At 33.1% G+C, this 17421-nt stretch overlaps 1 protein-coding gene across 12 annotated transcripts in view; it reads left to right on the forward strand.

The window, feature by feature from the left end:
• The window catches only part of ORC5 (origin recognition complex subunit 5), a 275932-nt gene that overhangs the window by 5010 nt on the left and 253501 nt on the right, over positions 1–17421 (forward strand). For all 12 annotated transcript variants that reach the window (XM_023533633.1, XM_023533636.1, XM_011365190.2 and 9 more), the window contains exons 3-5: positions 1281–1481; positions 10780–10854; positions 13757–13868. In XM_023533633.1, the coding sequence (XP_023389401.1) occupies positions 1281–1481; positions 10780–10854; positions 13757–13868 (388 nt within the window). The remainder of the gene's footprint in view (positions 1–1280; positions 1482–10779; positions 10855–13756; positions 13869–17421) is intronic.

Here is a 17421-nt window from a genome sequence, read left to right on the forward strand (position 1 = left end):
TGTCTGTCTGTCTGTCTAATAGAAAGGCATGAAAACCAAATAAGGAAGTTACATATTTAGGAGATATATGTCATTTTTTAACACATTATAATTTTTGCTGCTATTTAGTCATTGTAATAAATGATGATGATTACTACTTTTGGTACAGGTACACAGAGAGGCACTTAGAATATGCTGCCATTAAAGGTCATGCCTTTAGAGATAGTAGTAAGCAAGACATTTATTCATAATGGAGATCTTGTGAACTCTGGTGGGGTAAGGGAGGACAGTAAATGCTGGTGAAATTGTGCCTTAGTATATATAATGTAGCCTTAGTTACACCGTTACTCAGAGAAAGAAAAGCCTCATTATTGGGTGAAATTTATAGGCTATAACTAAAAATAGTTATAGGTTCCATTATTTGTGCCAGATACCACAGGTGTCTTTCTCTGAATAATCAGTACTGCTTTTGTGATTTCATCCTGAAAACAGACTATATTTGTGAGCAAGTCTTAAATTTCCTTGTTACTTCAGAATTATCTTAATTTTGATAGTTCTCTAAATGAAGAGGTAGTTCTCATTCCTCATAGTATTATTATAGTTTCTAACTCTTAAAATTCTTTTTTTGATCTAGGTTTATTCATCATTAAGAGTATTATCTTAAACTTTTAAGTATGAAATTTCCACTAAGAATTTTAACAGTCAGATGTACATGGGTTACTTAATAAGAATTTTTTAATAGGAAAATACAGGTTTGCTTTGAATCTCTGTAGGAAACAAATGGTAAACTCAAATAATTGAAATGAGTTTAACGAAAGGACTATTTTACAATGATGAAGAAATGTTAAGGGAACCAGTAAGGGATGGTGAAGCATTGAGAGCTTTTACCTCTCCCAAACCAGAACTGGCTGCAGAAAGGAGCTGTTACCAGATCCCAGCGAGAGCTATAGCCTTCAACTAAGGGCTACCCAACTGGAGCTGTGGCTTTTGGTAAAAGGTCGTAGCTGCTTTCAAACTGTGGGCCTCTGAGGGGTAAGGATGGGAACCAAGGGAATAAATATTCAGCTTCTCCCTTACCACTCTCCTTCAGTCTTCTGCTGGTTCTTCTCATTGGCTGAATCCAATCAGTGCTAGAATATAAGAGAGTCTAGGTGATGCAGTGTGTAGTGGTCAGACTCCTGGGACACAGCAGTTGGGAAAATGGTGAGATATAGGTTTAGGAGGGCAAATGGGGAATATCCAGCAGAGCCTTTATTGTGTATGTGTGTTTTCTCTTTACACTTGTTTTGTTTTGTTTCCAGCTACCACATGTCTTTGTGAATTGTGTTGAATGCTTTACCTTGAGGCTGCTTTTGGAACAAATTTTAAACAGGTTGAATCGTCTTAATTCTTCAGGGGATGGACATTCTACTCAAATAACTTGTGACACGTTTAATGACTTTGTTCGCTTGTTTAAACAAGTAACCAAAGCTAAAAGTCTTGAGGATCAGACTGTATATATTGTAAGTAATTTAATTCCATTATTTCATCTCTTATTTGAAAACTAATTTGTTTATTAGCTCAATTTCTATGTATTTGTTTAGAGTCTTATGTATGGTATACTATGCAAGGTGCTTTTGGGATACAAAAATGTTTTAGATGTATTTCTTATACAAAGAGAGCTTCAGTTTGACAATACTGACATGACTACATGTAGACTGTGATAAATGATAACGATGAGATGCAAACTCTGACTTAGGCAGCTTTAAGAGGTGACAGCATTTGATATAGTCATAAAAGAATGATTAGGATATTGTAGGAAGAAACTGAATATTAGGAATTTCACATAGAGGAATTATATAAGCAAAGGCATGCAGATGGGAATGGAGGCCAGGGAATGTCAAATTGTATAGTTTTAGTGGGTTATAAGTGTGAAGAGAGAAAAAGAAGACTGGAAAGATAGGTAGTGGCAGATCCGGAATATCTTGAAAACTATACTAAGGCACTTTGTTTCATTTTCTAGGTAGTGAGAGGAAGATTTTAGAGCAGCAGATATGCTTTAGGAATATTACTCTGAAGGCATGTTGAATAGTTGGATTGGAAGGGGTGAAAGACTGAAGGCTAGAATGGTTTTGAGTAGCTATTTACATTAGAGGAAATTTGGGTCTGGACTAGAGTTGGGGCAGGAGATGCAGAAAAGAATAAATGCGAGACAGCAAAGGTCAAACTTGTCAATTGTATCTGGGGTAAATTTGTAGAGAAAGATAAATCAATTGATTTTATGTTGGCTAAGTCTGAATTGTAGTTATATCAATGTGAAAGTGACTAGCAGTTAATTGAAAATGCATAATATGTTTTACAGTAGTGAATTTTTAATAATACCTTAACCTTTTTAAAAAAATGATTATTTCTGGAATTGGAATTGAACATAAAGCCTTATCAAAACAGTAAGTTGTAAACTAACTGAAAGAGCCAAATCTTATTTATTCTTGTATCTCTTTAAATGTATAGAAAACAGTTCCTTCCTCATTTAATTTCATTCATTTATTTATTCAACAGATATTTATTGAGCACTTCCTGTATGTGAGGCACTCTTCTAGATACTGGAGATAGAACGTGTAACCAAATAGTTTCTTTCCGCTTGCTGATTATAGTCTAGTTGAGGAAGATAGATAATAAGCAAGTTAACGTGAAGTATGTCAGATATGATACATTAATAAGGGAGAAACGAGTGAGTGAGGGAGAGTAGTTATTTTTCTAAATAGGGAAGACAGAGAATATCTCACTGAGATGATGATAAATTAACTGAAACCTGAAAGAAATGAGGGGTAAACTATGAAAACATCTGATAAGAGTATTCTAAGCAGAGATTAATGTGAGGGTCCAAAGGAGATTGGAGCATACCTTGTGTATTCAAAGAATATCAGGGAAGACATTGTAACTGGAGTAATTTAAATAAGGGAGTAATGTTGAGAATCAATGGAAGGATTCAAGGGTAGAAGCATGTAGACTAATGTTACGGATTGAATTTTTTCTCCAGAAATTCTTATGTTGAAATTCTAACTCCTAATATCTCAGAATATGACCATTTTTGGAAATAGGGTCATTGCAGTTCTAATTAAGATGAAGTCATACTAGAGAAGATTGGGCTCCTATTCCAGAATGACCAGTGTCCTTATGAAAAAGGAAATTTTGGTGACAGACATGCACACGAGAGAATGCATGTAAAGATTGGAGAATGCACACATGTAAAGATTGGAGTTATGCTGCCACAAGCAAGGGACTAGCGGAAGCTAGGAGAGAGGCCTGGAACAGATTCTTCACCAACACCTTCAGACAAAGCATCGATTTGCCAACACCTAGATCTTGGACTTCTATCTTTCAGAACAATAAACTTCCATTGTTTAAGTCACCATGTTTGTGACGCTTTGTCGTGGCAGTCGTAGGAATCCAATACAATTAGTTTAGAGGCATTTCTAATAATCTAGGCAAAACATGTTGGCTTAGACCAAGGTAGTGGTAATGAAGGTGGTAAGAAGTGGTCTGCATATATTTTGAAGTTAAGATTGACAGAATTTTCTGATAAACCTATCAAAATTGAGTGTGGAGGAGAGAAAGAAGTCAGGATGACTCAAAAGTTTGTGTGCACCTGAAAAGATGAAATTGTCAGTATTTGAGTAGAGAAAACTACAGCAGGTGGGGATTTTTGTGGCGGGGAAGAAGTGATCAAGATTTTGGTTTTGGGCGTGGTTAGTCCAAGTAGAGATGTCGAATTGGCACTTGAAGTCTTGAGTTTGAGGTCAAGAGAGGTCCAACATGATGGGGATTTTGGAATTGTAAAAGTATAGATAGTAGTACTATAAGCTGTGAAACTGGATTAGATCACCGAGATAGAACTCTGAAATAAAAATATTCTAATGGAATATTTCTTGAAAGTGAAATAATTCCTGTTTGACTATTCCTGTTAGATTGTCTTATTAGTTATCTTACTAGATTGTCTTATTAGTTAAATAAGAGATAAGTCCAGTAACCTAGCCCTGTGGCACTCCAGTGTTCAGGAGATAAAGAAGAACAAATGAGGAGGCAGAAGAAATCAGTGGTGTTCAAAGAAAACTTGGAGAGTGCAGTGTCCTGGAAGTCTCGCTAAGCTGCTCTTTCCTGTCTTTTGGCCAGAGAGAGCAGGTTTTTGTTGAGGCTTTTTTGATCTATGCTCGTGGGCCTTTCTGTATTGCTGCTGCTTCATTTCCACACCTGGGATATGTGAGGCAAAAGACAAGTCAGGCAGTTACTCTCTGGGGTGAGTTGCCATTCTTCTGGCTCTGAGGGAAAAAGTATATCTCCATCTTCTCAGAAGTGGAAATCTGTTTTTTAAAAAATGCAAGTGCATAGTGAAGAATACAGCAACTAGTATAGTTTGGCACCATTACCACCTTGATTTATGCTAAGGAGGCTCTAGTTTAACCCACCTTTGCTTTTGCACTATCAGTGCAAATGTCAACATGGTAAAAAAGGCAAATCATATCTTAATATTATTATGAAAATAGTTTTGACTTTGCCAATCTCCTGAAAAGGTGTCAGGGATCACCACCACCATCCCCGTCCCCCTGCCCCAAGGGGTCACACATCACACTTCAAAAAGCAGTGATCTAGAAAATGTTTGTTTTTCACTAAATTTAGTAGGAGACAAGATCATCAGTGTAGAGGAATTTAAAGAACTAAGTCCCCATATCAGAAGGGGGTCATTTATGTGGGTTTGAATATCCAAAAAATACAGGAGTTGTATTAGAGAAGTGATAGAAGCCGTAATACTTAAAGAATGAGGAGGAATGACACAAGAATATGTGGATGACTTCAACAAGTAGAATTTCAGAGCTAGTTGTCTTTAGGGAGGAGGGAGAATCAGTATTCTAAAAACAGCTCTGAGGAGTAATTAGGGCTCTACTCATTTTTCAGGCCCAATGGATCAAGGGAGGCATTCAGTATTTGTTAGTTGACTATATGTTGAGAGTGGATCATTTTGCAGATATTTAATGTAGAACAATTTTTTGGACTAAATCTATAGACTGTTCAGATATCTAACATATGAATTGGGAATCTTTGGTACTTAGGAAGTAATACATAAAGGTGGCTGAGAATGTTTTCTAGTCAGTAAACTAGTTTACAAATCGAGAGTGTTAGAAAGCCTTTGTATAGATTATTAAGAAAAATACTTGGATCTGAATTAAAATTTTTATTCCTCTGAATATTACTTATCTGATAATTGCTTTAAAAAAAGAATAATTTATTAGAATACCATAAAATCATTAATTACAGTGGTCACCTATATCAAATCAGGATGAACTATTAATTTACAGCGCAGCTTTGTGTTTTGTATTAAAATGGACATAAAAATTGACCAATTTATTTGAATTAATCTGTGTCCTAAATCAGAGAGTTATCTAAATGGAGATTGATGGGAAATTGCATAATGGGACTACATAGTGGGAAAACTAACTTATACCTTTTTAGCACTAAACAATTTAGTTTTATTTTGTCTAAACTAATTAGGAATGAGATATCTTAGGTTGATTACTCATCGTTTCAAGCCGTCTATTAATAAAACAGATATAAAACAATTTGTACTATTTGGGGAAACAACATCCCCTACATTTTAATTCTATTCCTAATTTAAATAATTATAATTTGCAATAAGATTTATTAATAAAGTATAAATGATTTTTAAAAAACAGCTTTCTTTGGAAAAAGAGTGATTTCAGTTCTGAGTAGAAAATGTGCAAGAGGAACCTAGAACATCTTGCCATAATAGAAAACTAGGAAACTATCAACTGCTACTAAAGTTATTTTAAACAGACAGGATCTCATGGATCAAATTAATTAATATTGTTAAAATGTCCTTACTACCCAAAGTGATCTATAGATTTAGTGTAGTCCCTATCAAAATTCCAATGGCATTTTTTGCGGAAATAGAAAAAACAATTCTAAAATTTGTATGGAATCACAAAAGACCCTGAATAGCCAAAGCATTTCTGAGAAAGAAGAACAAATCCTGAGAAAGCTGGAAGCATCATACTTCATGATTTTAAACTGTATTAAAGCTGTAGTATTAAAACAGTATGGTACTGGCATAAAAATAGACACATAGATCAATGGAACAGATAGAGACCCCAGAAATAAACCCACATATACAAGGTCAATTAATTTATGACAAAAGAGCCAAGAATATACAATGGGGAAAGGACAGTCTCTTCAGTAATTGTTGTTGGAAAAACTGGATAGTCACATGTGAAAGAATGAAATGACCATTGTCTTAAAATATGCACAAAATTAACTCAAAATGTATTAAACACTTTAACATGAGACCTGAAACTATAAAACTCCTTGAAGAAAATAGGAAGAAATCTCCTTTATATCAGTCTTGCCATTATTTTTTTGGATTTGACACCAAAAGCAAAGGCAACATAAATAATAACCAAAAATAATCAACTGGGACTACATCAAATTAAAAAGCTTCTGCACAGCAAAAGAAACCATCAACAAAATGATGAAAAGACGGATGAGAGAAACTATTTGCAAATCATATGTCTGATAAGGGGGTTAACATTTAAAATATATAAGGAACTCATATAACTCAGTAGCAAAAAAAACAATCTGATTAAAAAATGGGCAGAGGAACTTAATAGACATTTTTCCAAAGATGATATCCAATGGCCAACTGGTCCATGAAGAGGTTCTTGACATCACTAATCATCAGGGAAAGGCAAATCAAAGCCACAATGAGATATCTCCTCACACCTGTTAGAATGGCTATTGTCAAAAAGACAAGAGATAACAAGTGTTGGCAAGGATGTGAGGAAAAGGGAATGCTTATGCACTGTAAATTGGTACAGCTACTATGAAAAATAGTGTGGAAGTTTCTCAGAAATTAAAATAGAGAACTACCATATGATCTAGCAATCTTATTTATGGATATATATTCAAAGGAAATGAAATCAGGTTCTCAAAGAGATATATGCATTCTCATGTTCATTACAGCATCATTCACAATAGCCAAAATACAGAAACAACCTAAATGGCCATCAGTGGATGAAAATATATATTGTAAACCTAAAATTAAAACCTAAATTCAGAAGCCAGAAGTATTTATTTGGGTAGCAAAGAATTGCAATTTGGATTTGGGTAGCATAGATTTAGTCAAAAAACCAGATGGTGTCCCGAATACAGGATGAAAGCAAAGGGTTTTTATGAGGAAGGGAAAGGATTAAACAAAAAGTGGTTACCAGAGGGTGGGGGCCGGGGGAGGGGGGAACAGTAGATGAGGTAAAAGAGGTCAAATATGTGCTGACAGAAATCTATGGATGATGAATACACAATGCAATATATATATATGCCTTACTGTTGAATTTTACACCTGAAGCTTAACTGGGTTTTGTTAACCTATGTCACCATAATAAAAATTTAAAAAATAAAAAAAGAATTCTTATGGTGCATAGGCTGAGCTACTCTTGGCTATATGTGATTGGTCACTGATTCTGTCTTCAGATAGAGAGTCCATAATCATCAGTCCTTGTGGTCAGGATGGTCCCCTTTCCTGCTGGCTTTACAAACAGTTCTTTTTAAAACAATGTTGATTTTAGACCTTTGGATTTTAGCCCAAGTACAAAGATTCAAGAACAAGATGTGCTAGGCAGTTCCTCCAGAATGGTGGCTTTGACTCCATTTTGAATAAGCTCAGTTTAGATTATTTTTCCCAGTGGAGGATTATTCAGCCATTAGAAGGAAGGAAATTCAACCATTGCGACAAAATGGATGGATCTTGAGGGCGTTATGCCAAGTGAAAGAGAAAGACAAATACTTATGATCTCACATGTGGAATTTAAAAAAGCTAAGCTTATAGAAACAGAGTAGAATGGTAGATACCCAGGGGCTAGAAGGTAAGGGAAATGGGAGATGTTGGTTAAAGGGTACAGGCTTCTAGTTATAAGATGAATAAGTTCTGGGGATTCTAATGTAGAACATAGTGACTGTAGTTAATAATACTGTATTATATACTTACTTGAAAGTTACTAAGAAAGTAGAAGGTAATATGACCCTGCCAACACCTTGATTTTGGCCCAGTGAAACTCATTTCAGACTTTGGGTTTCCAGAACTGTGAAAAAATAAATTTTTAGTCTAAGCCACCAAATTTGTAGTGATGTGTTATAGCAACCACAGAAAGTTAATACAGGCACACACTCATTCTGAAAAGTGGTACATAAAGGGAAAAAATCAGGCATTTATCCCTCTTGTCCTGTGTGAACTTTATTTCTGGGTAGTCAAATAGGGGATGAAGGAAGCTTCTTTCTAGAAAAACGTCCTTTAATAAATGCAGAAAGTCATAGAAGATTATAGTTTTGCAGTCCCTAATTAATAATCCCTAATTAATAATCACAGTCTCTAATTAGTAATGTACATAGGCAGCGATCATCAGTTGATGCTGAAATCATTAGGTGAAAAGCTGTTGGAGAACTTTATAGTGGATGAATCAGGCTGACAACACTTGAACCTTTCAGTCAATCTTAACATCACAAAAAAGGGAGACAACAGGTATTATATGCTTGTTGATATAATTCAAGAAGAAATATACAGCACCATTTGTGAAGTATTCTTGTCCAAAACTCGAACCTGAATCTGATCAAAAGTCTGGATCTACCAGTTATTTTAAAGTAAATATAGGGGCTTTAAGAACATCACGGAAATGTAGTCAGCCAATCCAGAATGTGGAAAATTCCATATGGCAAGTGACCGGATTTCTTTTAACTAATAAATAACAAGGAAACAAAAAGGGTTGGTGGAACTGTTATTGAAAACAAACTTAGATGACAAACCAAATATAATAAAATGTAATATATGGACCTTTTAGGATCCTGACTCATAAACTAACCCTAAGAAGACATTTATGGAACAAGTGAGGAAATTTGAATACTGGTTAATAGATGATATTAAGGAATATTGTTTAATTTTTTAGGCATGATAGTGATACTGTGGTTATGTTTTTTTTAAAAAAGTCCTGATTTTTTATAGCTGCACACTGACTTTTTTATGGAGAATGGTACGTCTGGGATTTGCTTTAAATTATCCAGCAAGATAGTGGAGGGAAAGGTCGGGGGTGGATAGAAGAAACAAGATTGACCATATGTTGATGTTTGTTGGAGTTGGGTGAAATATATATGGGAATTCATGGTACCAATCTTCCTACTTTTGTGTATATTTTAAAATTTCTATAACAAAAAGTAAAAAATGTTAGAGTAAATGTTTTTTTCAAAAATTTATTTATTTAAATTAGTTTGAAGTATACAGTACATTGGTTAGACATTTATGTAGTTCATAAAACGACCCCTCCAATTGCTTCCTCCCTCGGCCCTCCACATAGCCATCATATTAATGCTAACTGCATTCCTTCTGCCGTGCTCCCCATCCCCGTGACCAACTATCAACTACTAATTTGCACTTTAACCCTTAAACCCATTCTCCCAACTCCTCAACCCCTCTCCTCTCTGTCCCTCATCAAATTGTCCACTATATTTGTGAGTCTATTTTTGATAAGTTTGTTCTTTTCGTTCCTTAGATTCCGCATATAATTGAAATCATATGGTATTTATCTTTCTCTGACTTCTTTCATTCTCGGTCCATCCATGTCATTGCAAATGGTATTTCATTTTTTTTTTAATGGCTGAGTAATATTCCATTGTATATATGAACCATAATTTCTTTATCCAGTTGTCTGTTGATGGGCATTTAGGTTGCTTCCCTATCTTGGCTATTGTAAATTGTGCTGCCATGAATATTTGAGTGCATAGACCTTTACGAATTATTGTTTTGGTTTTCTTTGGATAAAAGAATAAATGTTTTAAGTACTGATTTTAAGACTGAATTTTTTTTTTTTATGGACTGATTGATGACCTCTTCAAACAGGTTTTTAAATTTTCATTATTTTTTAATGGAAACCAAACATATAAACAATAGTATAGTGTATCCAAATAAACCCATCACCCAGCTTTAATAATTATTAACATGTGGCCATACTTTTGTGTCATTTGTACCCCGTTCATTGTTCCCTGAATCACATCATGTCATCCATAAAAATATGTTTTATATATTTATTCTACTGTATATGTATATCATATATATTCATTTATTAATCTATATGTGTGTACTCTTTGTATATAGTATGTATCCTAGATATCTCTAAAAAATAAGTATCTTTTTAAAAAACATAATCCCAATAACATTGTCGTAACACTGAACAAAAATTTTAACTTAGCATGATCTGTTATCTAGTTAAACAGGGTGTAGCATGCAGTTAAAGTTCACGCAAGAAAAGTTTTACATGGTGAAATTCAGAATTTCCCTCTCTCGTCAGAAGGAGTAGTAACTTTTGGTTCACAGTGGACATTTATTATCAAATGGAATAAAAAATGCACATGGTTGTATTTCTTATACACCTAAGAAAATGTCCTTAGAGTATCTCGCATCATTATCTTTTCTATAGTTTACCTACTTGTGAAGTAAACCTTTTAAATACAGCTATAACTCATTTTCTATTTAGAAATTTGAGTTAAAACATGTCATAAGTAGTCTATTTTTTAAACTTATTTGACTTATTTAAAATGTCTTCCACAAATGTAAATAGCATTAAAAATTCATGTTATAACTTTTTAACATGGAAAGTTCAGTTCTTGAATTGTGCATTATTAATATTTTTAATATTTGTAACATAATTGTAAATGTTTTGTAAAGGGCGTTGCAAATTGATTTTGATGCCACATTTTTTTTTTAATAAGGTTCTAGATAAAGCAGAGTATCTAAGAGATATGGAAGCGAATATTTTGCCTGGGTTTCTTAGGTTACAAGAATTGGTAAGTAATGACTTTTTCACCTATGGCCTAATCAGTAGATTGTGTTGTCAACTTTTTTCCTTTTGCTAATCTGATAGGTGAGAAATGATATCTTAATATGATATTAATTTGCATTTCTCTATTCTGAGTGCAATTAGCCTTTTTTCAAAGTTAATTTATGACTTGATAACATTTATTCTTCAATTGTTTTACCTTTTTATTTCTAATTGTAAGTGACTAACACTGCTTTCTATGAAAAGATTTTAGGTGTTTGCTAGAGTAAGTGGCAATGGACTAGACTGACTTTCTGCAAGAATTTAAATTTTTCTTTTCATTTCAGTAATCTAAAAAAAGAATGGTACGTCTACTTTGGTTCATCTCAATTTCTATATCGTGGCCACTCTGTCAGAACCAGCTTTCTATGTCAATTTACAGTTGTGTTGGCACCAAACAGCATTAATGCCACTCTAATTGTCATGACTTGGGAAAAGAGCAGGCATATTTTTTAATATGTGTCAGGTGAAAGCCAAATAATATTATGGCAAAAACATTTTACAGTTTTACAGTAGTTTAAATAAAGAAAATTGATGAGAGAATTCACTGTTCACCATACCAGTTGGTATAGGAATGCTAAACTCAAAAGAACTGTGGCCGTTTCCTTTAGAACCATGTTCACAAAGTGAGCAAAAATTTAATTTGAACAAACAGTACTGTTCATCATTTTCAGTTAATGTTAATTTAAATTTTATTGATTTTTCTAGTTTTGTATTTAACTTATAGATTTATTTTGGTTCTACAATTTTGTGAATGTTTTGACCATAAATAGTTTTCTGTCTACATTACAGAAAACTACGTAGTTTTCTGTCTATATTATTTAAATATTAAATAACATTATAATAAAAATTAACTATTTGGGGAGATAGTGCTTAGAGCATTTTCACCTTTGAAAAATTAAATGCATTACTCAAATTTGAGAAGCTGTTAAAAGTTTGGGAAGGCTTTCCAAGTGCCACTGAAATCATGGTGTGCCTAAGGCCAATGCCTAAAATTCACTTTTAGTAATAGTTTTCCAGGGCCAATATGGAGAGGACGGAAGAAGATTAAGTGTAGCTCTCAGTAGCTTATCCTGGAAGTGTCCTCACACAGTCTAGCTTTTCCCAGTTTGATTAACTCTTGGCATCTTACTGCTGAGATCAGGGACCTGTCTTGTTTGAGCAGTTGTCTCCTCCTCTCTTTCATTATTTTATTGTGTTTGTATATATATATATATTTTTTTTTTGGCATTCATATCTGCTGCTTCCTGTTGCGTTGGTCTAGGACTCCGTCTGGTATCCAGAGTGCTGCTTGCTGTCTGTCTCCTTGCCCTTCCAGTATCACTTACCCTAGTTTTTCCCTTCATGCCCAGTAATGGTGATTTTGTGTCCCTGCACAGTCTTTAGGCCTTTCACATTTTTTTTTTTAGTTTTAATTATGGAAACTGAAGAAAATTAAAAGATTCACAGTAATCTGTACTCTACCAGAAAAGAGAATTGTTTTGATATTTCTGAAAACATGCTTGATTTTTAAAAATGTATCTCATTTAAGAGAAATATAGCAAAAACATTTTGTGTTTTTATATTAAATATTTATCTGAGTAAAATGAAGTATAAATTATTATAGATATTGTATATCGAACACACTTTCAGATGAACCACTAGCAACTTAAAATCCTTCCAGACTGATAAATACATTTTTTTAAACTTTTCAGTATTTTTAAACTGATTTTATAAAATGCTTTTGGATAATCATATTTTAAAGCAAAAACAACTCAATGGTTTGAATCATGATTGTGGTTAGAGCATACTTTTTTATCTCTATAGAAATAAATTTAAGGATTCTTAAAAATTAATGAGTTTATAAGACAAAAAGTATTTGAAAGTAAAAATCTTTTCCTTTCATAAAGATGCTAGATTTTTGTGGAATTATTAATTCTTTGGCAGCCAAAATAATTTTTTTCTAAATAATGAAATATGGAATATAAGATTACACATAAGTTCAGAATCAATAAATAGTAAATCTTCATCAGCGTATGCTATAATTTATTTCTGAAATAGGATCCTAAGAATAGTTGTTGAACAAAACAGGTTTTGTCAACTTGAGAGATATCAAAAAGAATATTGGAAAAATTAAAATCTGTGTTGAAAATGGCAGAGGTATCTATTGATAAATCCCAACTAGCATGCATAGGGCATTTTTGGCTGCTCTGCAGAAGGATAACATACATGGTGAGCTTGTTCTCTTAATGTTCTTTCTGGTATACTAATTATAATTCTTAAATATACTTCAAAAGATGTCTGTTTACTTAATGCTGGTGTTTTAGATATGAATACTCATACTTGTTTGTGTTTTTAATGTATATTCATCAATTTTACTTAATACTTTGAAAATAACCTTTAAAAAATTTAGAAATTTTCTAATATGTGTTTATATGGTATGGAACATCTGTTTTTCTTCAACTCATTTTTTTCTGGGTTGCAGTAGCCATTTTAATGAGAGCTGTTAAGTTTATCCTTTTTTTTGTTTATTGATTGAAAGCTAATGATTTCTTCAAAAATTCCCATAAAAAGGTTTTGTCTTAATTATTCAAGCAAATGTGTTTCTTAATTTCTATAAAATAAGTCCTTGGGTAACTGTCCTAGCATTCATGGGTAACTGAAAGGTTGATTAATCCAAAAGTTTTATGGAAACACCAAGTAATTATTTATGAAAATTTACAAGTGGATGAATTCCTTGATTAGGTTTTCTAAATATGGCTTATTAACATGCAAATAATTTGTTATATGTTACAACTTTGTTGTATTTATTTGAAAGAAAAATTCAGATGGAATTAGTGCTCTGATTAAGATTTTTAAATGCAGTTACTTTCATTTCTTTTTCTTTACAGACCCACAGAAATGTGACTGTTATCTTTCTCAGTGAAATTGTTTGGGAAAAGTTTCGTCCAAATACCGGATGCTTTGAGCCATTTGTCTTGTATTTCCCTGATTATAGCATAGGTAAATTTTAAAACATTGTTTTGATGATTGATACTCAGTAAAATAGTCTTTGTTTGGAAGATTAAGCCAGCATGTTCAAATGAGAATACTTTGATGTCTTAATCTGTTAAAGTTTGCTTCCAATCTCAAATAAAATGTTGCTTATGATTCTGCATTTATAGAGATTTTATTTTGTAACTGAGGGGTTATTCTTTTATGACTAAAATTTTTTGAGTAACCAGTTCTCACATATTTGTGCTTATGGTATGTTTTTACATTTTTTAGCTAGTGCATTAAGATGTATATATTGCAGTTGTAACATTCATACAAGTAAGAATCAGACTAGGTTGGCAAAGCACATTAAAATTGCATTGAAATCTTTATTTACCATGTACTTGGGTTAAATACTATGTGAGATATATTTTTGATTTTGTAAATTTCATTTTTCATTACTGCATTCTTAGAGTATCAACAGATGGCCCTTCTGTTTCTTATTTCTTTTTGGTTTGCATCCTGATGATTTTTATCTTTGGAAGAACACAATAGCTTTTTGTGGTGTTGAATAGCTTTTTAGATTAATATTGTGATGTCACTATACAAATATGATACTTTTGATTCAAAGATTATAACTGTGAAGCATCAGGTGGTTAGCAGGCTCTGGAAGAAATAGCATTCCTTGACCTTGGTTGGCCTCATTAACACTACTCTTCTGAACTAATCAGCTGTAAACATTCATTGTTAAGATCACGTTTTTGCCTTTTTTCACAAGAACAGCAATGAAAGAATACTTCCTGCCTTAACTAATTAACTGAGATAAAAAAGGAACCAAAAAATAGATGAAGGGAGGCCTTATTTTCAGTAGCTTCTCTTCCATGAAAACTGCAAAATAAGGAAAAGAGAAAAGAGTAGGAAGAAAAGAATAAATCAAAGGATTTCATTGAAAAGATTTCTTTGTACCTTTGCCATCACTGTTTGAAGTTAAATTTTTTTCATGACCCATTTTAGGTTTCACTATTGAAAAAATTTTAGAAGCTAAGCAAGGTTGGGCCTGGTTAGTATTTGGATGGGAGACCACCTAGGAATACTGGGTACTGTAGGCTTAAAAAAAAAATTAATTAGAATTCAAGAAAATTATTAAAATGATGATTTTCTATACCTTAGCAAAGTTGGATTAAAGTATGGTATAATGAATTATAGAATTTGATTAAAAATTTTACAAAGTAAAAAAAGATACAAAGCAGCATAGATGGAAAGAATTCGAGGACAATTAAATAACTAAAGTGATCTTGCCAGTTTTAGAGAGTATAGGCTGATGGATTTTTGAAAAGTATATATGGAGCTAAATTTAATCTGATTATTAAATTCTAGTGCCTCTTACATTTCAAGTTTTTTTTTTTAAGCGAAAAATACCATAATCACACAAAAAAGCATTCAGAAAGGAAGCATTAATTGGCAAGCCAAATTATAGTCGGAGAAAGTAAGCATGGAACCAGGGCAAAGGAATAATCTTAGTGGCTAAGTCATTCAATCATAACTTGATGCATATATTATCTTTTGGAATATGGTGTGTGATATTGAGGATACTCTCTCCTCTCAGCAGTGACACTAGGGGCCCAATTTGCAATTCTTGTTTTCTGGTTTCTGCCACATGCAGACTACTCATCTTTTGGTAAAATGCATTTCTTTTTCTTTAGGTGGTTTATAATGTAGTAGATCAGGTTTTTGGTTTGATCATTGTATCAGTCAGGATAAGTTACACTCCAATAATATATAATCTGAAAATCTCAGTGACTTATAAATTTTGCCTTACAACCTTTGTGCTATTGTTGTCCTACATTTTTACTTTTACATTTATTATAAACCCCATAATACATTATTATTTGGGTTTTAAAGAAATAAAAGCAAAGAAAATATCTTTTATCGTTTATCCTACTTGAGATTTGTTGAGCTTCTTTGATATGTGAATGTATAGTTTCATCAACTTTGGAACATTTTTAGCCGTTATTTCTTCAAAAATTTAACCACCCCCTTTCCTTTTTCTGGGACTATATTATATGTCTGTTAGACCACTTAATATTGTCCCTCTTTATTTATTTATTTATTGAATCTCTCTCTATTTAAATTTTTAAATCTTTTTTCTCTCTGTTTTATTTGGGATCATTTTTGTTTCTGTCTTTAAAAGTTCACTGACCTTTTTTTCTATAATTATCTAATCTGCCGTTAATCCCACCCTGTGTGATTTTTCATTACAGATCTCATGCTTTTGTTTCCCTTTGTATCCTCGAGCATATGAGCATAAATATAATAGTTGTTTTAATGCCCTTGTCTATTAATTCCATTACCTCTTTGATTTTAGATTTGTTTCTGTTGAATAATTTTTCTGTATTATAGGTGTCCATTATGTGTCTTCATATGTTTAGTAATTTTTGACTGAATGAAATTGTGTTTTTTGTTGTCGCATGTTGGACTTTTTCCTGGTAAGCATTTAATTTTAGCTCCCGTTATAAGATTTAGCCCTTCTGGAATCTCTGCTGAATGAATGCTCCATGTATTCAGCAGAGTTTCTTTATTCTGACTGGTGGGAACGTAAATGATTCACAGCCCCATGTAAACTCTGAGAACTGTTTGACTTATAGCTCTCTAATGATTGTTTTTTTTCCCCCAGAAGTTGTTTTTGCTTGTCATTATGGGGTTTTACTCTGTGCATATAACAATTGGTATATAGCCAAGACAAGGGGAACCCTTATGCAGATTTCCAGAGCTCTTTCTTACATAGCTACTTCTCTTGTACTCTGCCCTGCAAATTCTAGCTGCCTTAGTTCCCTCTGCGCTTTTCTTTGTTTAATTCATTGAGATTAAGGGCTCCTTTTGGAACTCTCCTTGTACTAGTTTTAAAATTACTTCTAGTTAGATATCTTGGCTGAAAGTGGGACTCACTTCATTTGTTTCCCCTTTCTCAGGTATCATAGTCATTTACTATCTGTTTGATGTCTGAAAATAGTTGTTTTCTATATTCTATCCAGTTTTTAGGTGTTTATTACAGGATAGTATTTCTGGATCCTCTTACTTTATCATGACTGGAAGCAGAAGTCCTTCTTCAATTTAGAAATGTGTGTTAGACTGTACTTGGATAACGAAATTTTAAGACACCAGAAGACCAATTAGAAGCACTTTTTAGCTATTAGAGATGGGATTTGTTTTATATAAGCTTGAATAGTCTAGACTGTTAGAGCTGGCATGGCTTACTTAATATAGAGTTGTACTCGGAGATTTTGTCTGTAGTCTCTAAGCAGCTGTTTTACTTTTGCAGCAACACAGTGTGATTTCTAATTCTTATTAAGACTTTCATCAGGACTGAAGTGGGCGATTGGTAACATCTAATCAACTTTCACATGAGGCACTAAGGATCACTAGTGAAGGATATCTAGACAGAGATGTTCAGAAGGAGCTCAGGAGTACAGTCTGAGCTGGAGACATAACTTCCAAATTTCCTCATCCATGTTTTTATAGACCATCTTTTTTGCCCATATATGTTTTGTCTGTCTGACTGTCCATCCTTTCTCCCCTGCCTTCC

The sequence above is a fragment of the Pteropus vampyrus genome, unplaced genomic scaffold (assembly GCF_000151845.1).
Source record: "Pteropus vampyrus isolate Shadow unplaced genomic scaffold, Pvam_2.0 Scaffold107, whole genome shotgun sequence".
Taxonomy (NCBI): Eukaryota; Metazoa; Chordata; class Mammalia; order Chiroptera; family Pteropodidae; genus Pteropus; species Pteropus vampyrus.